Source organism: Nuphar pumila, chromosome 12 (genome assembly GCF_984573655.1).
Source record: "Nuphar pumila chromosome 12, dmNupPumi1.hap1.1, whole genome shotgun sequence".
NCBI classification, from domain to species: domain Eukaryota; kingdom Viridiplantae; phylum Streptophyta; class Magnoliopsida; order Nymphaeales; family Nymphaeaceae; genus Nuphar; species Nuphar pumila.
The window spans coordinates 100,975,612-101,002,980 of NC_143260.1; the positions used below are offsets into that span (position 1 = coordinate 100,975,612).

Here is a 27,369-nt window from a genome sequence, read left to right on the forward strand (position 1 = left end):
ATGAGGATAAAGACAACACGAGAAGCCTGGCTTGCGATGGAAAAGGCATACATGTCTCAATCTCCAATGAAACTCATGATCCTGAAAATGGATCTTACGGTCATAAAAAAAAAAGATGGGCATGTCAGCATATTTGAACCCTATCAAGTTTCTAGCAGATTCACTTGCGATTGCAAATCATCCTATTGTTAAAAAAGATCTAGTTCAAATATCCCTAAACGGGCTGCCACTTGAGTATGAGAGTTTTGTTACGTCAATCACCACTGGTGCGTTGACACGGACATTTGCATATTTGTATGATCTATATCTAAATCAGAAAAAAATGTGTCTTGATGCTTCATCCCAAGCAGTCTGACATGCAAGAATCAACCAACACTGCCATCTCTGTCTCTAGAGGTCGTGGATGTGGTCGAGGCTTCTATAGAGGTCATACGACAGGGGTCAAGAAAGAAATTTCCAAGAATTGTTGAGATATACCCAAAGCCTTTTTGGCTATGTCCCTACAACAAACTGCTGATGATTATTGGTACCTTGACATTAGAGCTACAAATCACCTCACCATGGACGATCAACAGTTCTCAAATAAATCACAGTACCAAGGCAATGAATCAATTATGGTTGGTAATGGTAAGATGTTTTTCATATCTCACATTGGTGATCTCAGCTTCTCAGTTAATGGATCCTCGTTTGATTTGAAAAATGTCCTACATATTTTTTATATTACCAAGAATCTTTTATATGTGGGACAATTTATTGAAGATAATGATTGCATATTTAAATTTACTCCTAAATTCTTTATCAAGAATCTATAGGCATGCAAGACACTACTTAGAGGACTGAAAACCAATATGAGTCTATACCCAATTAAAAAAGATGACAACCTTTGTAGAAAGGAAGGATACCTTTGATCTTTGGCATCGATGTCTTGGGCATGCCAACAATAAAATCATGTCATTCTTAAATTTTACTCATGCTATTTTATTCAGCAAGAATAAGAAAATAAAACCATGTGAGAGCTGCCTCATCAGAAAAGCCCACAAGTTACTGTTTAGGTGATCTCATACTCAAATGACAACTCCTCTTGAACTTCTCTATGCCAACGTTTGGGGACCATTTTCAGTACTCTCTCATGAAGGTTTTTGATATTATCTACTTATTATAAATGATTTTAGTCAATTTTCATGCCTTTTTTCGATGAATGTCAAATCTAAAGATTTTGAGTGTTTTAATAAGTTCAAACCAATAGTAGAAAATAAATTTCAGCTTTCTATAAGGATGTTTCAATCTGATAATGGTGGTGAATTTGTGAGCAATGATTTTAAAAGTTTTCTACAAAACCATGGCATCGATCACATATTTTCATGTTCCCACACGCCTAAACAAAATGGCCTAGTTGAGCATAAAAACAGATAAATAGTTGAAATCGGCTTAAATATGTTGACCTCGGCTACCATGGATCATGGGTTTTGGGCCGATGCTTTTCGAACAACTGTACATGTTATCAACAGACTTCCCACTTTAGTTCTGGAAAGAAAATCAACATAAAAAACTTTTCAAAATTGTTCCTATCAACACCTTTAAGTCTTTGGTGCATTATGTTACTCATTGCTAACCCCATATAACATCTCCAAATTTTAACCTAAAACCAAGTCATGTTAGTTTTTGAGATATGCCTCTCATCATAGAGGATACATTTGTTTTGACCTGAAAAGTCATCGAGTTTACATTTATCGACATGTTTACTTTGACGAGGCTCTGTAATCCTCTTCAGCAAGTTTGGCCACTCCACTTGACCTGCCTCTTAATTAGTGGGGGCTGATTTATAGAGCTTCCCTACTGCTCGAGACCCACAAAGACCCACTCGACAGGTGAGTCTGACTGTGTCGTACCCCTATTACCACCCAGTCTCTTGTTCTTTGCCATGTCACCACGTCCATTACCTCCTGCTGCCGACTCAAACTCGTCACTAGTCTTCTCTCTGTCATGGGTCTCATCACCCGAACCCCATTCTTCTGTGTTATCGCTGAGCCTCTCATCAACTTTGGTGGGTTAGCCCTCATCACCTGATCCCATTTCCCCTACGTCTTCCTCTTGCACCTCACCAATTACCGTAAGCCAACCTGATTTGCCTTGTACATCTGACCACACTCACCCTATGTTCACTCGATCTATGACCAACTTGATAAAGCCCAAAACCTTTATTAGTTCTCTTTACTTAGTCTCTTTAGCCAGTTTTAGTGCCACCTTACTTGAATCTGAACCAACCACCTACAAATAGGTTGTCTCCAAACCTCAATGGCAAGCAACCATGGAGGATGAATTTTGTGCGCTTCAAGCTAACCATACATGACATCTTATCCTACCTCATAAACACTATAATGTTATTGTCTCTAAGTGGGTATATCACATCAAGTGTCATGCCAATGGCTTTATTGCTCGCTACAAGACTCATCTGGTTGCCAAGGGTTTTCATCAAGAAGAAGTGCTAGATTTTTTTGAAACCTTCAGTTCAGTAATTAAATCAACAACCATTTGTGTGGTTCTTGCATTCACTGTGTCATTCAAGTGGCCCATTTGTCAGTTGGACTTCAATAATGCCTTCCTTAATGGCTTGCTTTTTGAAGATGTATAATTGTGCCAACCCCAAGGTTTTGAGGATCCTTCCTTTCCAAAATATATACGAAAGTTGGATTGTGTCATCTATGGGCTTAAGAAAGCTCCTCAGGCTTAGTGTGAGAGGTTAAGCTCATACTTAATCTCGCATGGATTCAAAGTCTCTTAATATAACATTTCTTTGTTCGTCTTCAGAAGCATGTATTTCAACTTTATTTATTAGTATATGTTGATGATACTATTATTATAGGCAGTTCCTCTACAACAATAAAAAACTTAATCAACCTGTCTTGAGACAACCTTTTCTCTCAAGGATCTTGGGTGACTTAATTACTTTTTTGGGATTGAAGTGACCTATCCCTCCGTGGGTCTACAACTCTGTCAATGCACCTACGATCTAAGTCTTCTTTGCAAGGCTGCAATGGTTGATGCCCAACCAATTTCAATACCATTAAGCTCAAGTACAAAGTTATCTCATGATGATTCACCATCTTTTCATGATGCAAAATCGTAGCATTGTTGGCAGACTCCAATATCTTACCATCACCAAACCAGATATTGTCTTTGCTATTAACAAAGTTTGTCAATTCATGCACCAACCCATCACTATGCATTGGGTAACTGTCAGGTGTATTTTGTGCTACATCAAAAACATGCTTCATCATGGCTTGTTATTTAAGAAGGTGACTGCTCTCCACCTAAGTGCTTACTCAGATGATAATTGAGTTGGATGCCCATACAATAAAAAATCAGTTGGAGAGTTTGCCATTTTCCTGGGGTCGAAACTTGTATCTTGGTCATCTCAAAAGCATAAAACCATGGCAAGCTCCAACACTAAAGTTGAATACAAGTCCCTTGTGTGTGTTGCGTTATATCTTTTATGGCTAAACCCCCTTTTTAAAGAACTTGGGTTTACTCTTCCCACACCTCCAGTTCTATGGTGCAATAATATTGAAGCCCTATATCTTGCTGTCAATCCTGTATTTCATGTTCACACCAAACATCTATAAATCGATTTTCACTTTGTTCGGGACCATATTCGCAAGGGTCACATTCAAGTTCAGTTTGTCTCATCCATTGCTCAACTTGTTGATGGCCTAATAAAACCACTTCTCTTAGCCATATTTACTTTTATTCAGGATAAGCTCAACGTGTGGGACCCCACATTGAGCTTATAGGGGCGTGTTAAGGCAACCAATCTAGATCATGCAAATGATTCAGCTCATGCAGATGGTCCACATAGTCATTATCATTATCAAAATGATAATCAATATGATGGAGCTGATCAACGTGATGACACTACCACCTCAACAACAGTTTATCAATGTGATGAAGCTGCCACCTCATCAACAAATGTGGTTGTTGTTCAACAACCTCATTCGAAGTTAACATCGAGTTCCACATCTGTAGCTGATGAGGTTGTTATCCAACAACCTCATCGTGTATTCAGAAAATGCAAGAAGGATAATTGAGACTTACTCTCATTATCTTATCGATAGTTTGTTATTCTAGATATTATCGAAATCAAGTTATTATAACAAAATATGTTTTATATGAATGAAATACCTTAGGCACTCAGTGAACAAGTGCGACCAAGGTTTACATGTGTATTAGTTATTTTTTTAGGATTCACCATTTCATTCTGAATCCATCATCGATTGACATTCTCTCATAGTCAAGTTGATCAAAATGTTGACTTCTATTGGAGTTGAATCCTTATTAACTGCTTACAATGTTGTCATAAGGAATATTTGCATAGCTGAAAGACTAGGGAGTGCTTTTAAATTGTTGGATGAGATGGTGAAAAAATGCATGTCTCTAGATGCCAAAACTTATAATTTGCTTTTCAAGTGTTTTTATTGGCTTTCAAATTAAGTTCCAAATGCTTGTCGAATGTAATTTCTATTTCTCTTCATATGATGACAAGGAGGAAAAAGCCTATTCATATTAATGTTTCTTTCAATAGAATCAAGGTTCTCATGGTAGTAGCAAAAACAAGAGTTCTTTGTAAAATTAACAGAAAAAATGAAGAGTTTTGGGCATCAACCCTATACAGAAACAATGAGAGGAACATATCTCCCTGTTTCATACTTACATAACGAGATTAATCAAGTTTTACCATGCTTAATTGAGCTCAATTTACCTTATCAATTATAATATGCTTGGTGCTTGGACCTACTCATTTGCCCTCATGGAAGAGCCTAGCTTGGCTCAAAGCAATACCCTAAATTTTTTTTGGTGTATATCAAGATTTAGTCAAATCATTCAAAATCTTAAGGGCTAAAAATTAAGATGCCACCATTGCACAATAGATATACTACTAGTTATTTCAAAGTGGGGTCAGAAAAGTGAATTTTGTGAAGCATCCATTTATATTTAAAGCATGCACACATGTTGAGAATATACCGAAGGAAGTGCGTGAGTTAAAACTAGTTGTTTCACTTGTGCAGAATATGAGAACATGGAAAAAGCAGGAAGTTGAAGAATGTGCTCAAAAGCTAACAGATACAGGTCGATTGTGAAACATACTTTGCCTTGTAACCAAGTTTGGCAACTCACCAAGGTAAAGGAGAGAAAGAAAGACTCTGAGAGAGAGAGAGAGCAGATCAACCATTTTTCGGAAGATAGAGAGAGGAGAAAAGAAAGATGTAGAGAGAGAGAGAGAGGAGTGGACCAACCATCCTCTGAAGGGAAAAAATATGCAGAGAGAGGGGAGAGGATCGACTGTCCTCCAGTAGAGAGAGGAGAAAAAGAAAGACACATAGAGAGAGAGACGAACTGATTTACCTTGAGGGGAGAAAGCTGAAACTTTTGCAGGTTTTACAGTGTCAAAGACCTGTCAACATCTTTTGCAAGAAAAAAAAGTGAAGATCAGTCTCCACTGTTCGATCAAATCTGATCAAATGGTGGACATCAGTTTTGACTGGTTCTCACATTATTTAATTCTCATATTTCAGGGACTAACCTGAAATATATATATATATATTGGTTCTGTACTATGATACCATATGGTGGTACATACCCTTCTTTCTGTGGATTTAGCCACCAAATGGTAGATCTAACCATACAAATGTACCATTCTATGATATCATGATACATAACTACTATATATATAGTTTTATATAATCACGCTAGTGCATTGTGGCATGGTTGACTGAGTTGGTAAGGACGATGACATGCATTCTTTCCGTGTAAACAATAATATGTTACTTAAATTGGTCATGTTTACAATCATTGTTTATGCTTGTAGGTTCGTCATTGTGATGTTAATGACCAAAGAATATGTGATTTACACAATGGTTCAACTAAAGTTGTGCAATGTTACAACGGATAAATCATAAATGGCTATTGATTTCATACAGAATACTATGGTGTAAACAAGTCAACGATGAATAGTGGTGTGTATCAATGGTAGCAATTATGGTGAAAATGAACTTGACTACTACAGTGTTATAGAAGAAATAATAGAGTTGACTTACTTAAGCATAAATAACAGGGTAACTTTATTCAAGTGTCATTGGTTTGATCCCACAACAACAAGAGTCGACAAAGCCCCAGGCATTGTAGAAGTGAATCATAAATCAAGGTTTGGAACATATGAACCATTGATATTAGCATCGCAAGCTCAATAAGTTTACTATACTTCATATCCGAATACAAGGAAGTCAGATAGAAATGAATAGTGGGTGGTTTACAAGGTGAAGTCTAAACTATACCCCGAGTATGATCAGTTATAGGATGACAATATTGATGAATAGGGTGATTACTATCAATCAGATGATATGTATGACTTCTCTTATGGTCATGATGTCACACATGGTCTGCATGTCATATCTCCATTGTCCGATGGCACACGTATGAAAGAATGTGATCTAAATGATATACTAAGTGGATAGGCGCCCAATGAAGAAGAAGAGGACGAAGTGGAGGAGGAGGAAGAAGAAGAATATGAAAGTCAAACAAGTGATGAGAAACATATTTGAGCTAGTGAAATACATTTTGTAATACATACCTTATGTTTGATGTGAATGATTTAAATGATTTAAATATATTGCAATAATTTGAATGATTTAAATGTATTGCAATGTTTGATGTGAATGATTTGAATGTATTGCAATGTTTGATGTGAATGATTTGCAATGTATTACAATGATTTGATGTGAATGATTTGAATGTATTGTAATGTATTGCAATGATTTGAATGTATTGCAATGTTTGAATGTATTGCATGAAATTATTTTCGATTTGATTATGTATCCATGAAGATATAGAGTTGTGTAATTGATCCAAATAAAATTTTTATTTGTTAAAATATGGTTCGTGGAGGTCACAGTGGTCGAGCACCCAGTGGTAGCCAGTCACAGCCTTCATCTTCACGGGCTGCTTCGATAGGTATATCATTTAACTAATTGTATACTTGATTAGTTTAAATGTGCATAGTAAGAATTTCTAACTCAATTTTCTATAGGTGATGTTTCACCTGCATATGATCCACCTACACCATCTATTCATACACGTCATGAGACAATGCCGGATGCAGGGTCTTCTCAGTCTGACACACGATGACTCATTCAAATAGTGTATATCGATAGTCGACCGTAAGTATTTCATTGTCACTTGTCCAATACTTATCTTATAAATAGTGTATATCGACAGTCGATTGTTAATGTGTATCAATTCATGTGCACTGCGAGGTTCGAGCCATAAGAAGTAGTACGAGAAATTAGGAAGTCACTACTGCATAATATGAAGATTGCAATAATAAAAGCAGCTAGTGGGATAGATGATCCACTGTAGTGGAAGGGCCATCACCCTTTTACTATTATGAGAGGTTATTGGGAGGGAATTTGCGATAAGTGGGCGAGCAATGAATTCTGAAACCACTCAGTAAAGGCTGTATAAAACCGAGTGAAGATGCCCGATGCCCATCTACACACATGTAGATCTAGGACTTTTGGGAGCCACCAAAAGAAAATGGTAACTCATCAATATATATATATATATATATATATATATTATCAAATTTATAAATATTTCTGCATACTTTTTAATTGATTTTTTTATTATTTAACCTTGCAGGAAGCAGAAAAAGGAGGCATTGTGTCTTACAAGGATGTATTTGTTGAAACACATAAACGTAAGAGCACGAAAAAGTTTGTATCAGAGAAGACAAGAGTGACATCAGTATGTATTTATTGTATTAATAAACATTATAATATACAAGTTACTATGAATTACATTATCATAAATATTATAATTCTTAATTCTTAATTTTTAATTCATATTATAATCATTACTTTGTAGGAGTCATACGAGCAGCAGATGGTAGAGCGATATGACGATGACTCCACTCAGCATCCGCCTTTTGATTCTGCAGCATGGGTGATTGCAACCGGTGAACCCAAAAAGAGTCGTGTGTTCGGGTTTGGGAGTAACATGAACACCACACCAGTCGTTGCCTCTTGCAGCCAGGGCTCTCAGAGTTCTTCCGCCATCATCAACTCCCACCGTCTGATTGACCCTGCTATGTCTTGGGATGGTGTCTATCAACGTCTTAAGAACAAAACGCATAACTTTTTACATGAAGTCATTTCCAACCTTGTCCATAATGAGTTGTGCAACTTTTTTCGGGACAGGGGAACTTCGTCTGAATTCAACATGAGCTCCCGTGCCCGTCAGGTATAAAGATTCATGTAATTTATTTCATGTCGTTAGATTTCAAGCTAGTATATGCATGATTGAACACATATAAGCATGATTTCATCACTATAATTTTTTTTACTGCCTTATAACACATATATGCATGATTGAATCACTATAAAAGTTTTTTGACAACCTTAGAACGCATACAAGCATTCTTTCATCACTATGACAACTTTAGAACACATATGAGCATAATATTAGCATATATGAAAGTTTTTTGACTATGTTATGACACATATATGCATGATTGAATTAATATGAAAGTTTTTTGACAACCTTAAAACACATATATGTATGATTAAATAACTATGAAAGGTTTTTGACTGCCTTAGAACACATATGAGCATGATTGATTCACTATGAAAGTTTTTTGACAATCTTAGAACACATATGAGCATAATATTAGCATATATGAAAGTTTTTTGACTACCTTATAACACATATAGACATGATTGAATCAATATAAAAGTTTTTTGACAACCTTAGAACACATATATGCATGATTGAATCATTATGAAAGTTTTTTGGCAACCTTAGAACACATATAAGCATGATTTCATCACTATGAAATTGTTTTACTGCCTTAGAACACATATATGCATGATTGAATCACTATAATTTTTTTTTACTTTCTTAAAACACATATATGCATGATTGAATCACTATGAAAGTTTTTTGACAACTTTAGAACATATATAAACATGATTTCATCACTATGAAAGTTTTTTTACTGCTTTATAAAACATATATACATAATTGTGATACATAACACATTTATTTGACAGCCTTATAAACATTATATGCATGTGTGAATCACTGTGACATTTTTTGACAACCTTATAATACATATCTGCATGATTAAATCACTATAAATTTTTTTTTGTCAGTCTTAGAACACATATCTGAATTCTGTTATTGTCCTTCACTTTATTGCTAGTCTATGTATCATTCAGCCATTTACTTTGCATTGCATATAATTTATTTCATTATATTTTGTTTATCCATACTAACATTTTGGTTCTCTTGTAAGATGTTGGAGATGATCAACGTAGAGGAGCTGATGGAGGCATGGATTGAGGGACAGATCAAGACAATTAAGAGGATGATGCCCTTAATCTTGGTGAGGATTAGATTCATCTGTTTAATTTGTTTCACGTACTTGTAAGTAATTAGAACTTGGCAAGGATCGTACTGTAACTTATAACTTATATTAAATTTGTTTCACCTGCTTTGTATATATATTTTTTATGTATATTTTGTTTTTTATACACAAGTTATATAAATTGTATAACGAAATTTTTTTCTCGATATTCATATTTCAAATATATATATATATATATATATTTTTAAAATTTATAATGAATTAACGACGGATATTATCCGTCGCTAATATCCATCGTCAATTTAAATCAGTCGATGTTTTACGATGGAATTTAATCCCTCGCTAATTCCTCGCTTAATTGGTGATGAATATTAGCGATGAATATGTATTCGTCGTTAAATTTTAGCGACGAAACACATTCTTTCGCAAAACCAAATCAGTCCTTATTTAGCGACGGATTAGCGATAGACATTATCCATCGCTAATCCGCCTCTATTTAGCGAGAGATTGGCGATAAATAAATTCTGTCGCGTTTTAGTGACCAGGATTATGTGACGGCTGATTTTCATCGTTAATCCATCGCTAATCCGTCGCTAAACATGTTAGCGACAGATTAACGACGTATAGCGTTCATCGCTAATCTGCATTTTTCTTGTAGTGTGTCCTTCATCCCCGGTCCAAACGGGGCGAGGCAGGGCAGAGACCCATTGTCCCCCGGTCCATTGCCATCCTTAGACCTAAGGGCATTTGCAAGCAGTTAGATCCTAAAAATAGGGGATGGGCATCAGGTCGGCCAGGCCCGCAAATGGATCAAACAAACCAGGCTATTGATTGGGCCGGGCCCGTTTATTAATGGGCTGGGTTTTGGCCCAATTCTTAATTGGCTCGGGTTTAAAGGAAATGCCACTGTCCGGCCCGGCCTGGCCCATTGGCCTATCGGTCCAATGTGAAGCGGGCCGGATCTAGCCTGACTTGGCCTGACCCAATCTTAAAATGCATAAATACTGGGTTAATGAGAGAATAGCAAATGATCATACAACTAATTAGATAAATAGTAATAGTTAATAAATAGCAATAATTAATAAATAGCAAGTTCTCATGCAACTAATTAGCTAAAGAATAATAGTTATCCAAGTTACGATGTAATAGTTAATTTTTAAAATTTTTATATTATTAAAAAATTAATAAATAACTCATGTCTATCGGGCCGGTCTGCCGGTAGCTTGCGAGTTGGCCCGAGCTTGGCCCACGTATATGACAGGCCGGGTTTCGGCCCGGTACCTAACAGGCCCAAACCTGGCTCATGACAGGCTGGGCCGGTTGCCCACTCCTACTTGAAAATAACAATTTTTTTGCCTGGAAAGAAATTGGTTTAATATGGGACCCGTTCACACCTCACACCACCTCATACATCAACGAACACCAAACTTGAAAAGCTCAAAAAATTATCTTGTGGGACCCACCCTCATTCAGCAGGATGGACCCCACAAGAAAGGTGCTGAACGCTGGGCCTTTTGACTTTTCATGACCGGGTGGCGATTCGGTCAAGTGAGATTACCGCTGTTCGTACCTCATCTGACCCTCTAGTTTCTTTGACCTTAGCCCAGAAGTCCTTGACCAGACCCTTAGACACGCTTGTTTCCCCAAGTTGCTGTGCTTTGATTGCTGTTTGACCTAGTAAGAGTCACGGTTCTACCTGGTTTGACCTATTAGCCTTAAGAAATTCTTGGTTCTTGGGATTGACATACTACTCTAAAATAGGGATGGCAGTGGGGCGGGGCGGGGCGGGGCGGGGGACAAGGTTTCCACCCCCGCCCCGCCTCAAAATTTTATCCTCCACCCCCGCCCCGCCTCCGCGGCGGGGATGGATTTTATCCTCCACCCCCGCCTCCATCCCCGTTTCATACCCTTCATCCCCGGTCCAAACGGGGATGAGGCGGGGCGGGGCGGGGATATTGCGGGGAAAAGTGGTCGGGGCGGGATTGGGACGGGGTGGGGCGGGGATCGTGGCGGGGACGGGGTGGGGCGGGGAAAAGTGCACGTCCACCCCCGCCCCGCCTCCGCGGCGGGGATGGATTTTATCCTCCACCCCCGCCTCCATCCCCGTTTCATACCCTTCATCCCCGGTCCAAACGGGGCGAGGCGGGGCCCCGCTTTCCCCCGGTCCACTGCCATCCCTACTCTAAAACTTGTCCGCTCGAGTCGGGTTCGGGGTGATCCTAGTATTACCAGGGTCGGTACATTTTCAAGAATTTGGGTTTAAGTTAGGTTGGGTACTCGGTATTTGTACCAACCCATTGACAGCCCTAGTTCAAAGTATAGTTGCAAGAAACAGGTATGGGGACTAGCTACTGGTACTCTTTTATTTGAAATGCATATTGATATAATTTCAGAAATTATTGATTCGTGCGAGTTTCTAATATATATTTATACATTTTCTAAAAAAATTTGGTACGAGTTTCTAAAAAGTTAATATGAAGTATGTATTTTATAAAAATACATATAAATTAAAATATTCAAACATAATATAAAAACAATGCATTATTGTATATTAAAAGATTTTAAATTTTAATATTTAAAACTCTTAACACAAATATTGTTTTATAAAATAAAATCGAGGTTTGTATGCAGAAATGCTAATAAAAACAAACTTGATACTCATTTATAATGTAATAAAGAAATGTTAAACATTTGATACTTCTGTTTATGGTTTTGGGAATGAGTTTAGTACCAGTATATGGTATTGATGTGCGATACAGTAGAGTGTATCGAGTACCAATGCAACTATGGTCCAAACTCCAAAGCACTACGTCAAAGGCATTTGAACAAGGAAAATAATGCCTTGACAATTCAGCGAGTTTGAGAAACAAGTCTTGGCGGCCAGCTTTTGACAAGTGTAATTTTTAGACTTTGCCAACCTATATGGTTCTTGATTAAAAGAAACCCCCGTTTAAGTGGCAGCCATGGTGACAAAAGTTTAGAACGGCAAAATAATGATTTGTCTCATATTTTTGTTGGCAAAATTTTAGAAAACTAGATAATTAAAATCTAAAAAAATTACCAAAAAATAAAAAATTATGTGTATGTACGTGCGTGCTTGGATAAAATTTCATGTTATTTAATAAGCCAAATATAATTTGATTATGCTAGATCGATCTACATTCACAAGGTTATATAGAATAATCCAATAATTGGACTTTTTAGAAAAATGAGAAACCTAAGATGATCCAAGATGGTGGAGAGGATGGAATGCCAAACCAATCCGGAGTGACATAAATGTAGGGGTGAGCAACGGGCCGGCCCGCCATGAGTCGGGTTTGGGTCAAGGTTTTAGGTCCGAGACCGTTAGCTACCGAGCCAAAACCTGGCCCGACAGGCTTAAGTTATTTATTAATTTTTAATAATATAAAATTTTTAAAAAATAATTAATTGCATAATCACTTGGTAATTATTATTATTTACCTAATTAGTTACATTGATTTTATGAAAACTATAAAAGTAATTAGTTTGGTACATGAAAACTTGTTAATTATTTATTGTTTACCTAATTAGTTGGGTTTGAAACAGGAGCCCGACCCACTTCACATTGGCTCATTGGGCTAATAGGCCGGATCATGGGCTGCTCTTTGAACCCGAGCCCGTTAAGAACTGGGTTAAAGCCTGGCCAGTTAGTAAATAGGTAAAGTCATCTCCGAGGCGAGCTCTAAACGAGCCCAGGCCAGCCCATGCCCACCCCTACTTGCATGTTGTATTTGGGCTATATATGATTTTTGTGGGATATTCTACTTGGTTTGGCTTGACCCGAAAGTTTTATATGTATTTTTAATTAAAGTATACTTAAATTATATGGATTCAGTTTTATTTTGACAAACTCAAACCCGAACATTAGAATTACAATCTATGTCACAGGGACCCACCATTTTAGTGTCGTGTCCCTGATGACATGAGCAGACACATGAACACGGGCACCAATGCGTATGAACAATATTTTAATATTAGTTTATTATTATTTAATGTTTTAAGGTTTCATTTTAATAAAAGAATAAATTGTTAACATTAAAACATCAAAAAATAAATTTTATTAATTAAAAATTAAAAAATAATTGTGTCCTAATGTCCTATTTTTTACAAAAAGTCTTTTTAACTTGCGAGTCAAACTCCGCATTCATGCGTCCTGATGACGAAGGGTACAACTAGTTATTTGGGTGGGTCTAGGCACACGCTAGTGGGTTGACACCCTCGCCAATATAACGTGGTTAGCTTGGCCAGGTTGCTGAGAAAGACAGACATTGACTTCTATAATTAACATGTCAGATTCGGGTTGGATGGTGCTGATACCAGATCCGATTAATCATATATGATATTTACATGTCAGATTTGGATTCCGATGGAGAAAAACTGGTAGTAAATCAGTTTTTTTTTTAAATGTAATCAGATTTGGATATCCATTAGATTGGGCAGCAAAAGCAAAACCATATCCAAACTGTATTATGATCTGATATGGTTTTGGCTTATGAAATCCGACTAAAAAGAATTGGATTCGGTGGGATATGGTCTACATGCAGCTTGCCATTAAAACTTTACCACTTGGTGAATGTGGTTTCTTAAAATCAAGGAATTGCAAGTTCTTCTTTTTGTGTTTTGTTTGTCACAAGGGAATCAAAGGTCTATATCAACATGTTTAAACAAACATTAGAGTTAATGCTATATATAACCTGCAATCCAAATTTAAAAGAATGGCTCATTTCTATAGTGAGAGAATAATTGTAAGAGCAACATTACAAATATCGGCGATATTTTGAAAATAGCATGTTTTTATAGTATTGTTTTTAAAGGCTGTCTAGCAGGAGTAACTTAGATTTTAACTTCAGAAACTTGTTGTGGATGGGATCCCATCTGAGTGGAGCTTTCTTTACGAGGTACTCCGGTTGGTATAGAGGTTCGGATCGAGTGAGGTGAGCCTTTTGCCCGGTCCAAGAAAATGGTGAGAAAAGTAGTTACTCGTGACTCCTTTTGCTGAATACTAGGGGTGGCAATCGGGTCCGGTTGGCGGGTTGGCGGGTCAGCATACCTCAACCCGAACCCGACCCGTTTATTAAACGGGTCAGCTGTGGCAAACACGAACCTGACCCGTTTAATAAACGGGTAACCCGACACGACCCGCCAACCCATTTAATAAATGGGTTGGGTCGGGTAAACGGGTTTTCAGGTTGGCGGGTCGGGTTGACGGGTCGGGTTGGCGGGTTGGCAGACAGGTTGGCGGGTTGGCGGGTTGACCCACCCGCCTAACCCGTTTATTAAACGGGCTGGCGGGTTGGCATACCCCCAACCCGAACCGACCTGTTTAATAAACGGGTTACGCGGGTCGACCCGTTTATTAAACTGGTTGGCTTAAGCCCAACCCGAACCCGCCTAAGAGGCGGGTTGGCGGGTCGTGTCAGAAATTGCCACCCCTACTGAATACTATTCTCAGGGGTTATAATTTCTCAAAAAATGAAATAGTTTGAAAATATTACTTATATATTTATATATATATTTGATATAAGTTTATATTTTTATTTTTTTCACTTATATGATAATATTTTTTCAATGTCCGTACTTGTGGAGGGGTGACAAGCAATTTTTCTATAACAGTTGGGTTACATGATCAAGGATCTGCTTTAAGCCCTTTCCTATTTGTTATAGTGATGGATGAGCTTACGAGATCAATTCAAGAAAATGTGTCGTGGTGTATATTGTTTGTTGATGATATTGTTTTGATTGATGAGTCTAGAGTTGGGGTTAATGCTAAGTTAGAATTATGGAAACATACATTGAAAGCAAGAGGTTTTAAGTTGAGTATTATGGAATGTCGATTTAGTAAGCAACGAAGTAGTGATGGGAGTGTAGTGAAGCTTGGTGAGCAAGAAATACCGGTAGATGATTGTTTTAAATATTTGGGATCTATCATTCAAAAGTATGGAGAAATTGATGAAGATGTAAATCATAGGATAAAGGTTGGGTGGATAAAATGAAAAAGTGCAACTAGAGTGTTGTGCGATCGTAGAATGCCATTGTGGTTGAAGGAAAAGTTTTATAGGACGACTATTAGGCCCGCTTTGCTATACGATACAGAATGTTGGGCTGCCAAGAGACATCATATTCAAAAAATGAGTGTAGCTGAGATGCGTATGCTTAGATGGATGTGTGAAAATACAATAAAAGATAAGATTCGGAACGAGAAGATACGTAAGAAGGTAGGCGTTGCACCCATTGAAAATAAGATGAGAGAGAATCGTTTACGGTGGTTTAGACATATTCGGCGAAGGCCTAATGATGCTCTAGTTAGAAAGATGGAAAATGAAAAAAATATATTAGTTAAAAGAGGTCGGGGTAGGCCTAGGAAGACTTGAATGGAGATGATAGGAAAGAATATGAATGCTTTGAACCTCACCGAGGATATGACATTGGATAAAAATAATTGGAGGAGAAGGATTCATGTGGAAGACCCAGAATGATTTTCTTTTTTGGTTCATATCGCCGACCTCAATTGTTTTAGGATGAAGGCGTAGTTGTAGTTGTTGTTGTATATGATAATAATTTTCCAATATTTTTTAATAAAAACCATTTTTTTAATATCTCCAGATTTTACAGTGTCAAGATTTTTTTCAAAGACAAAATTTATAACATTATGCAGGAGAAAACACCCGACTGGATAACTAATAGAAGAAGAAAAAAGAAATGAACCCTTTGTCCGAGTGGCAGTGGGCATGGGGAGAAGGTGCTAACCCCTTTGTCCCATGTTCGACTCCCACCGGGTGTGTTGGTGCCTTTAACTGGTGAGCGCTGCAAGAGTTTAGGTGTCGATGATCCCATCCAGGGTTTACCTTCCCGAGAGGTGGGCTACTAAGTGACTGGGTTCTCAAAGAGGGTTCCTCTACTTTGACAAGCCTACATTCCCACCTTTGTAGGGATTATAATTCAGGTTGGATATCTATCTAAATTCAAATCCACCTAATCAGACTCGGTAGTCAAAGACCAAACCGATTAATAACCGGATCCTCGGTGTTGAGTTTTGCATCCAAATCCGAATCTGGGTAAAATTTGAATATGAATATATGTATACTTCAGATTTTAAGGTAGTTGAATCTGGATTTAGTGTCAGCTGACCTCTGCTTGACTCCATATCTGAAACCAATGTTGTTAAAATGGTTCACTAAATGAATCTGTTCATTAAAAAAAAAACTAAGAATCAAAATGAATCGAATCGTTTGTGAATCAAAAACTTTTTACCATCAGATGACACATGTTATTAAATAGAAGATATTAAAAAAATAATATCTTAAAACAAATTAAAACATGAAAAATATTAAAAAATATGAATTGAAATGGCATGTGACCGATTCAGGCCGCTTTTAACAACTTTGATTTGAACCAAGTCCGATCCTTTTACATGCAACCCAACACCTGACCCAAATCTGAGTCCATTAAGTGGGTTCGATAGTCAAATTTGGATCCGATTAATAATCGGATCCGAGTTTGGTATTAAGTTTTGCATACAAACCCGAACCCAAATCCTACTATAAACCCAACCTAATTAAGTGTAAATACCGGCTTTTAAACTAGTCGGATCTGGGTTTGGTTTTATTTTTTCTCCATTTAAATCTGAATCAGATTAGGCTAAACCTGATAAAGCTGTACAAAGTAATGCTCAGTTCAGACCCAAATCCGACCCATTTACATCCCCAAACCTTTGGTTAATTGTCGTACTTAACTAGGCAGCCTGATATCCCGAGGGGGGTTGGCATAACGAGGTTGGGTCTTGGCCGTTAGACGTTAAAGTTTTATTCTCATGTGCATCAATCTTCTGTGTACTCCGGCAATTAGCAAAGGATTCGGGGATAGGGGTCCTAGCCTCGGAGTTTTACATCGCCTGGTAGGGATGGCAGTGGATCGGTGGACAACGGGGTCCCTCCCTGTCTCGCCCCGTTTGGACCGGGGATGAAGGGCATGAAACGGGGATGGAAGCGGGGATGAAGGTTAAAATCTATCCCTGTGCGGAGATGGAGGCGGGGATGGACTTACGCTTTTCCCCACCCCACCCCACCCCACCCTGTCCCCATCCCCGCCTAGCCCCGCCCCGCCCCATTCCCAATCCTTCAAGGAATGACTATAGACTAAGGGGGAAGCGGGGCCCCACCCCGCCTCGCCCCCGTTTGAACCGGGGATGGAGGACATGAAACAGGGATGGAGGCGGGGGTAGAGGTTAAAATTCATCCCCGTGTGGGGATGGAGGTTCTGATTTTGAAACGGGGCGGGGGTGGAGACCTTGTCCCCCGCCCCCACCCCGGTCCACTGCCATCCCTAATAGCTGGTAAGGATCATGGCAGGTTGAGCCATTGCGACCAGTTCTTCGTGCCGAGTGTAGTTTCTTCTAATTATAAATTAAAAAAATTAAAAGGCAAAGTCATTCAATTATTGTTTATACACTTTTTTTTAAAGTTTAATTCAACTCAACCTTGAGATCGGGTCAACCTTTCATACCAATGGTTTGGTAAAAGCTTGTACTTGTCGTAGCATTAATTTATTTGTTTCTTCAAGTACACCTTTGGTTTGAACCGTGTCAACTTACAGCTAAAATCTTTGTGACGTACACAAACACGGACGGAGACTCCATAAGAAGTACGAGAAATGAATACTCAATTTGTTTGAAAACTAAAACGTGAGTAACATAGACTTTTATTATTATTATTCAGTTGATTTAAAAAATAATTTTTACTAGTTGAATATATAAACGTTTAGAATATATTTAAAAACAACATATAAAAACATAAAAAAATATTTTTTTTAGTAAAGATGACATATTCAATTTTATTAAAATATAGTTATGATAGGGTGTAGGCGTAAGAAGGTAGGCGTTGCACCCATTGAAAATAAGATGAGAGAGAATCGTTTACGGTGCTTTGAACATATTCAACGAAGGCCTAATGATGCTCCAGTTAGAAGGATGGAGAAATGGGAAAATATATTAGTTAAAAGAGGTCGGGGTAGGCCTAAGAAGACATGGATGAAGGTGATAGGAAAGTATATGAATGCTTTGAACCTCACCGAGGACATGACATTGGATAAAAATGAATGGAGGAGAAGGATTCATGTGGAAGACCCAGAATGATTTTCTTTGTTGGTTCATATCACCGACTCCAATTGTTTTGGGATGAAGGCGTAGTTGTTGTTGTTTGTTGTTGTATAGTGATGATAGGGTGTCCGAGCACCAGCTCCCACATAATGAAAACTTTGGGTGTAGGTTGCATCTTCTCAATCAAACTTCATAAAAGTGTTTCATCTCATGGTTACATTTTCAAACTTAAATTTTTAGTGTTTCGAGTCATGAAATTTTGGTAAATTGTGAAACTTTGATTTTGGAAGATCTTAAAAAATCTACTTGCACATCATGATCACATGATCCAAATCTTGGTTTCTATTAAGAAATGTATGTGGATCGGGCCTTGTATAAAATCAATTTATTGGTTGGTTAGATTCAAATTCCCATTGCACATCTCACCAAATAGAAATATGTGTGGGTCTCACACAGCTCCCAAATAAAATGCACAATTATTATGAATTATCAACTGAGATGTGCGGTGAGAATTGAATATAACTGATGATAGGTTATATACAATATGCACTTTGCAAAAGAGTATTCTAATTACCATTTTCTGCAGAAATAATTTTAACAGACCTCAAGTCCACCTTGGATAGGAGTGTATGTGGGCCGGGTTTGGGTAAGGTTTCATCGAAACCGAATTTGAGCCTAGTGCTAAAATTATACCAAACCCAACTGATACTAATAAAGTTCTAGTCTGGGTCTGATTATATAGTATTTATTTCAAGCTCCAATGGATTGATCAGATTAAGGATATACTAGTAGGGCTAAGAAACAAGACAAGTCAGCTCATGGCTCGGCTCATGTTTGGCTTGTAAAGAGCTTGTCCAAACCCGCGAAATAGGTTCAAATAAACTTAAGGATGCAAATAGACCGGGTTCGAATAAGCTAAATACATAGGAATGTCAGATTTGGATTAGGTCGGAACATCCAAAAATAAAAAAAATGGCATATTTTTAAAATGAAGATGGTTGAAGTGTTTGGCTTGCAATAATAAGCTTTTAGAATTCAAATCCTATTGCTTACAAGTTTGAAACACTTATTTACTTTGTAAATGAGCCAGTTTGAGCTTGGTTTAGTAGGTTTAAGGTCCAAATTCTAATATTTTTTAACTCTGAAAAAGTACATTATTTTGTAGTTGACCTAGTTCATTCTTGGCTCGCGCATTTCATGAACTCAAGCTCAGCTTGGCTTGATAAAAACGAGCCAAACTTGAATACCATTTGTTCGGCTGGTTCTGCTTGTTTACCAGCTCTAATATTAGGTCAATATAAACGGGTCGGGTAAATATTGGGTCGAGTTATTTAGGAAAGAATTAAAAGATTACAAGTTAGATCGGGTCTATAAACAATCCGGGTTGGGTTCACCTGCCTGCCCACTTACACACGTCCTTTCCCTGCAAATACTCCATGACCTGTAGGAGGGAAAGATAGGGATATATGTGGGACCCACACCTGCTATTAATTCCCTTCACTGAGTCAACCCGTCTTATTCGTGGGCGGGTTTGGCAAATTGCGATATTTTTGGCATTCGTTTATAGCGTTAAAATATCCCGATATTTTAGTTTCAAGATAGTGAAGTAGTTAACTTTTCGTACTGAGTTCGTCATTTCTTTACTCTTTTGACGTTGTTTCTTGACCTCGTAATTCATTTTATTTACATGTTATTTTGGAAGCCGCCGTTATCTTTGACCTCTTTTTAAACATTTGTCACTACTCTCCGCCCAAATCAACGCTACATATAATAGAAAAAAAAAAAGAAATCAGGATCGATCCTGCACCGTCCGATCGATCCGGGACACGATCTTGGACCGTTAAAGCCTAATGCGGGATGGTGGTGACTGGTGAGCCTCTGTCTCTCTCACAGTATCTTTTCTGTATTAGGGGTTGCTGGTCAAAGTTCGGCGCTTATCTTCCCGCCCCCGAATCAACTTTACAGAGAGGAAAAAGTCTCTCTCTCTCTCTCTCTCTATCTGCCTTTTTCACTACTCACGGATCTCGCCAGCCCTCTCCTTCTTCTTCTTTCCCAAGAAACCGAACGCTAGATTTTCTGTCCCATTTTTTGAAGGGTTCGTGTTGAGATTAGCTTCTTCTTCTTCTTCTTCTTCTTCTTCTTCTTCTTCTGGTGGTGGTGGTGGTAGAGGTTAGGGTATGGGGAGCTGCTGGAGTGCGAGGATCAAGGCGGAGAGCTCCTTCCGGGAGACAGGTGATCCGCTTCTCTGCAGCTTCGGCTACGTCTCTCTCTCTCTGTGTGTTAGATTCTACGGCAATATGGAAATGATTCTACAAATATAAAGCAAGATCTTCGATTGTAATATTTTCAAGAATTGATAGATTCAAACGATCAGATGGGATTTCATTCATCATTATCTCATTTGGATTGTTTGATATGATTTGTCATAGATAAAATTTCTTTTATCTGGATCATACACCTGCATAAATATGCGAGATGAGAGATTGAATAAAATGAGAAAGAAAGACGGAACGTGAGCTTTTTCGGGTGGACGTAGTCCTTAAATGTCTACTTATTTCACTTTGTCCGTCTTAATTTCTGATTTTTTTTATTCAGTCATTCTTTTATTTATTCCTCTCTCTCTCTCTCTCTCTCTCTGATGCATGGTTTCCGGAAGAATTGCGGGGGCATTGACGGTTTTTTCGGAAATCGTGCTTGAAAGGGAGGTCTCTGTTAGGATTTTGTTTTTTTTATTTCTTTTAGTGATTAATAGTTTTTTGTGGATTCTGCGAGATTCGTCTGAATTTAACGGGTTCTTGTGAGGATCGTTCTTGGAAAAGTGTGCGCCAGGGGATTTTGTTCAGCTTTATTCCTTTTGCTGGCTTTTGATTTGTCTCTGAGATATCATTCGTTTCTTGCCTAGATATTAGCGGCCCGTGCCCAAATTTTTGGGTTTCTTGCGAAAATTTTGGGCACCAGGGGCAGGTATAATTTGGATTTTGGAAAATTGCGCCATATTTTCAGGTTTTGAGTGATACTTGGAATCCGTATTTTGAATGATCGCGTTTGGTTTTTGTAAATTTTGCATTGAATTTGGTTTTTGGAAAATTTGCATTGAATTTCTGGTTTTGAGTGAAGTTGCTGCTGAGATTTCGGTTTTGATTGGGGGTTTTTTGTGTGGATATGCAGGAGCGTTTGATCGCAAAAATTTTTTTTTTTGGGGGAAAATTAATTTGCTCCAATGTAATGGCTTTTACCGTTATTTTATTTTTTTAAAAGTGTACTTTCTGTGGATTCTTGCTAATATGTTGGCGAAAGCACCGGTTTTTCTTTTCCTTCGTTTTCTTTTTCATGAATTTTTTGAGCCTTGTTGCTTCCTCTTTCTTTAGTGTTTATTGGTTTTTGGTTGATCTTTAGTAGCTGTACCAAAAACTTGCACAATTTTGACACTGGACGGAATTATGGTAGAATGCATGCATTTTTTGGTCCTTGTATGAGAAACCTTTTTCATCTTCTTTCAGACTATTTTTTTTCGGTATTATTGCTACCATTTGTGAGAATAATGTTAGAGTGAAGCAATTTTTTTTCTTTTTTCCAAAGTAACGGTTTTCATGAGGTATCAAAATTTTGGCGTGTATCTTCTCCCTTGGTATTGTTTAAGATTTGCATTATGGTTGTTGATTTTACAAAATTGCTGTAATGTTTTTTATGGTTTGCTGAATTGGTTACACTTTCACTACAAGATGTTAGGGAACACTCCGATTGTCACATTATGTTATTTATTAGTTGTGCCATTTTTCTTATTTTCCAGACCTTCTGCTGAGCTTTTTTCTTTTTTCTCTGGACCCCATTTCTGATTTGATCTAGCTTATTGATCCTATTGGGATCATTTTTGCGTTTGCCCTTTCCTTCTGTGGTTGCGATATTTACGGGATGCTGTAGTTTTTGTGTTAAAGGGGTTAATTCATCAAAATATGCTGGAAAGGATGGAGCAGATGTTGGAAATGTGAGCAAGTCAGGTTCTGTGACTGCACCTCCAACTCCCAAAAGCGAGGGGGAGATCTTACAAGCTACGAACCTAAAGAATTTTAGCTTTGCAGAGCTCAAGGCGGCCACTAGGAATTTCCGGCCTGATTCTGTTGTGGGAGAAGGGGGTTTTGGTTCCGTCTTTAAAGGTTGGATTGATGAAAATTCTTTCACGGCGACAAAACCGGGTACTGGCTTGGTCATTGCTGTGAAGAAACTTAATCAAGAGGGGTTTCAGGGTCACAGAGAATGGCTGGTGAGATATTTATTCCTTTAGTTTGTGATTCTCTCTTTTCTGACTCAAGGAGTCTCAAAATGCCGTGCAAGCAGACTGTAATTAAATGTGGTTATTCATCTTTGTGAACGTTGTTGTTCTTGTATGGATCAGTTTTCTTACCTGTTATCTATTTTGAGTTCTGTAGGCAGAGGTGAACTATTTGGGGCAGTTCTCCCATCCAAACTTGGTGAAATTAATTGGATACTGCTTAGAGGATGAGCACAGGTTACTCGTTTACGAGTTCATGCCTCGGGGAAGTTTGGAAAATCATCTTTTCAGGAGTGAGTTCTTCCTGGATTTCTAATGTTTGTTATCCTGTCTATATTAACTGAAATGTTAGTATCAGCTTGGATGCAACTAATTCAGTTTTAGGTCTGTTTTCAAAGTTTTGTCTGGAATTGGTTCCTATTTTAAATGAAGTGTGGTGTGGGCAATAGCCTATATGAGCTTGATTTGTAAAGATCATTTATTTTTTCAGACTAACAAAGATTAACTGATAGCTTATCATCTTAAAAAGAAGGTTAACTAATAGCTCTCATTAATGATGTACTCTTTAAAAATCTCAATCTACCCAGAGTCTTCTTTGTGTCTTTTGATTGTTCACTGGTCCAATTGCTGCCCTTGTTTCTTTCAATTTTGAGTTGTTGGCATCTCATATGCTGTGGAGTCAGTTCAACTGGAATTTAAAACCCTCAGTTAAAATGCTATACTGAACAGAGCTTGTGATTTAAACTGCCTGATAATCTGAAAATAACCAAGACAAGCGCTGTGCAATCTAAAAATGTTTAGTAGTTGGAAGAGCTTCCTCATGGATTAGCTTTGAGGCTAAGGATGGAATATGGTTGTGCAAGTTGTAAATTTGTTTATATTGGAAGTTGTGAACTTTTATGTATCGTCAAAAATCATGATTTCAGGGATCAGTTTCAAATGTTCAACCCATTGTTCGCTTCCCATTCCTTCTTAGTTTTGAATGTTCCTTTTCTTTTTTCATTTTTATCAGAACAAATTTATAGTGGTGGAATCTGGTTTGTAAAAACTAGAAGATAATTTTCTTTGAACTTGGTATGTTGTTTTGATCTTGTGTGTTCAGGAGGTGCATACTTCCAACCACTTTCTTGGAATCTTCGGATGAAGGTTGCTCTAGGTGCTGCAAGGGGACTCGCCTTTCTGCACAGTGCTGAAACAAAAGTGATATATCGTGATTTTAAGACATCAAATGTGTTGCTGGATTCGGTATGAACTACTGTATCTGTATTGTCCTGTGTCAACCTTTGACGTGTATGCTAGTTTAGTGGGTCTTGATGTGCTTGTATAGCCAATCCTTGTGTATTGCATCTGATTCTTCATGGGCTTCCAAGTTCAGACCTTTTCTTCATCAACTTACTTGTATGTGGCTCTGTACAGAATTACAATGCCAAGCTTTCCGACTTTGGGCTGGCAAAAGATGGTCCGACTGGTGATAAGACGCATGTTTCAACAAGGGTTATGGGAACATATGGATATGCAGCTCCTGAATACCTTGCCACAGGTATCATTTAGTTGTTTGGTATATGAGAGAGAGAGAGAGAGAGAGAGAGAGAGAGAGAGAGAGAGAGAGAGAGAGAGAGAGAGAGAGAGAGTTTCTCTGTTCTGCTGATTGACTTGTTCTTTCCTACTTTGAAGGCCATTTAACTGCAAAGAGTGACGTATACAGCTTCGGAGTTGTCATTCTAGAATTGCTATCCGGACGACGTGCAGTGGACAAGAACCGCCCTTCTGGGGAGCACAATCTTGTAGAGTGGGCTAGGCCCTACTTAAACAGCAAACGCAGGCTTTTCCGCATTTTGGATGCTCGGCTCGAAGGCCAATGCTCCATGAGGTCTGTTCAGAAAGCTGCTATACTTGCACTTAAATGCCTGTCTGCAGAACTCAGATTGAGGCCTACCATGTCTGATGTTGTGGTAGCACTGGAGCAGTTACAGGAAACAGCAACAACAGCAGCCAAAGGCCCTCAGTCGGAGCAGCAGAGAGAACGGGACGCCAACGCTACAGCGATTCAGAAAAATCGTCGATGGTCTGATGTCACACATGGTGGCAGAGTTCCATACCCCAGGCCTTCAGATTCACCACTGTATTCATAAAAGAGGGGGATAACAGTAGGCATTTAGAGAGTGAAAGATGGCTATGCTGTTCTATTTTAATTTTCCTGCAATTTCTACACGCTCAGCAATCTCACCCAGCGATTTGACAGGATGCGCTCTCCATCTAATCGCCGCACCGGTCTGCCCGCAACAACGGTAAGTTGGATGCCTCATGACTGGTTGCTGATGTATTCTGTTACCATAACTGGAAATTGTTCTCCAGTGGTGATTAGGGAGGAAGATCAACAAACCTTCATGAGAGGGTCTTTTTTGGTGTTTTTGCCTAATTGGGCAAAGGAGAGGGGGGTTGAGTGACTTCTTGTGGTATTTATTTGGTTGGCTCATGGGGGTTTCTTTGTACTTCTGTCTAATTGTCTGTAACTTTAATCGGCGTCGACCCTCTCTCTCTTCGGGTCTTTGTGCGTATGTTTTTTGGTTTCTCCAAAAATGTTCATTCCATGTAGTTTAACAACCATAGTAAATAGTCACTTGAAGCTCTTCTGTCAGCTGCCTGTTTAAGAGAGAGAGGGAGAGGGAGAGGGAGAGGGAGAGGGAGAGGGAGCGAGCTCTGTTAGAGGGAATTATTGGGTTGGCCCAACTTCATTGACAGAAGTTCGTTATCACAACTTGATTGATGAAAAGGGTTATCACGACTTCATTGATGAAAAAGGTGGCTATCAACTTTGGAAGTTGCGTGTTTGGTAATCTCACCCAGTTTTTACAACCACGAACACCACCCTTCAATTACTGTAGATCGGTACAAGTGGGACCCACAGAAAGGTGTGGGGTTTGTGGTTGTCAATCTCACCCAGCGTGTTTGACAGGATCCACTCTCGTGTTTGGGGGGCTCTTCCCTTTTTCCTTGCAGATTGATGGCCATGAATCACGGGGTCTTGTGGGACAGTCCTTGCATTTTAAGCTTTCATTATAGAAGGAATTCTGCTTCAACATTAAACAAACCAGTTTAAGTAGTTTATTCTGTCAAAATAGCGACCATAAGTACGATCGGCAGAGCCAGCGTAGTTAGGTCTTTGATTCTGGGGGCGGTTTCTGTGTAAATATATATATAAAAAAAGTGGTTTTAAGTCTTGTTTTAGTCGGATCTGCTTTATTTTGGATGATCCAAATCCACAAAATGGACTGTGTTACGGAATGGGGAATGTACATGATCTGGCAAGGCGAAAGCCTAGAGATGTCAACAGATCGGATTTGGGTCTATATCCTACCAAATCTGAATATCGTTAGTCAAATTTTGTAAACAAAACACCTGATTAATAATAACACTCGGATTAATTATGCATCTTTGAATCTGAATCCGAGTCAACTGAATCTGAATCAGCTGTATAAGACGAGCTGATTTTATGTAAAACGTATCCTATTAACTAATCAGATCTTGATTTGATAATTACCATTTTTTGTCCGACTCTGAATCCAATTAGGCAAGATCTGGATAGGTTGGATTCAGTAATGCTTAGTTCCAAATGAAGTCTGACCCGTTTACTCCCCTATCAATGTCCGAGTTGTCAAACCTTGACTTGATAACTAACTGAACTGAGCTCGAACTCTAACGACACTTATCTTCAAATGTTTATGCATCGGTCACCAACATTCTGTCCATTGTAAAAAAATATTATCTTTAATCACGTCTAACTATAAATGGCTCCGATCTTGCTTGACCCAGCTTGGCAAGACTGGATCCAGACTGATAATTGGGGTACCTATTTGGGCCAAATGGGTTTTTTAAAGAGCCCAAGCCATTCAGGTAGAGCATGACCTGGTAAGCGTAGCTCAAAACAAGTTCTTGAGCCTCTGAGACCTAATCTGGGTCCTACCCACTTGAATCACGCACTGGTGTACTGGGATCCCCTGATCAGGTTTCCCAAAGTTCATGCCAAAAAATATCCAAATACAGGTTCGGGCCCAGGTCGAACCAGTCCTGGCCCCGATTTTTGGGTATGGTATCGGGTCTAGACCTGGGTCTAATCGGACCCACCAGAGAAACCATATCAGGACCCAATAAGAACTACATGAACCAGACCCGGGACATACCCGGTAAAACAATATTTTTTTATCATTTTTACATTGAAAATTTGTGGGTCTTAATCGGAACTCGGGTAGGGCCTGGGTCTAGTATAAAATTTCACAAACTATACCTGGAACTATGTATTAATCGGACCTTCAGGTCTGGACCCAGGTCTTAATCAGATCTTCTTATTTATCACCATACCTGGACCCTATAGGGTTTGGTATGGGTCAGGTCTAGGTAAATCTGACCCGTTGACACCCCTACACAAAGATAGAGTCCACATCTTGTAAGTCTTATTATTTGCATAGCATAGGCTGGATTAAGTTTAAGAGCTAGTGATTTTGACTGAAGAACTACGGAAGAGCACCCCATTCTGAGCGAGCTGGATCCTTAGATCCTAGGTGGAGA

The 27,369-nt window shown here is 38.5% G+C and overlaps 1 protein-coding gene across 1 annotated transcript; it reads left to right on the forward strand.

Moving 5' to 3' along the window:
* The first annotated feature begins 20,405 nt into the window (after positions 1-20,405).
* LOC149821330 (receptor-like cytoplasmic kinase 176) lies at positions 20,406-25,441 on the forward strand. Its single transcript, XM_089982202.1, has 6 exons — positions 20,406-20,765; positions 22,469-22,794; positions 22,961-23,096; positions 23,906-24,048; positions 24,220-24,343; positions 24,478-25,441. The coding sequence occupies exons 1-6, from the start codon at positions 20,711-20,713 to the stop codon at positions 24,933-24,935; spliced, it is 1,242 nt and encodes a 413-aa protein (XP_089838328.1). The 5' UTR covers positions 20,406-20,710; the 3' UTR covers positions 24,936-25,441.
* Positions 25,442-27,369: the final 1,928 nt, after the last annotated feature.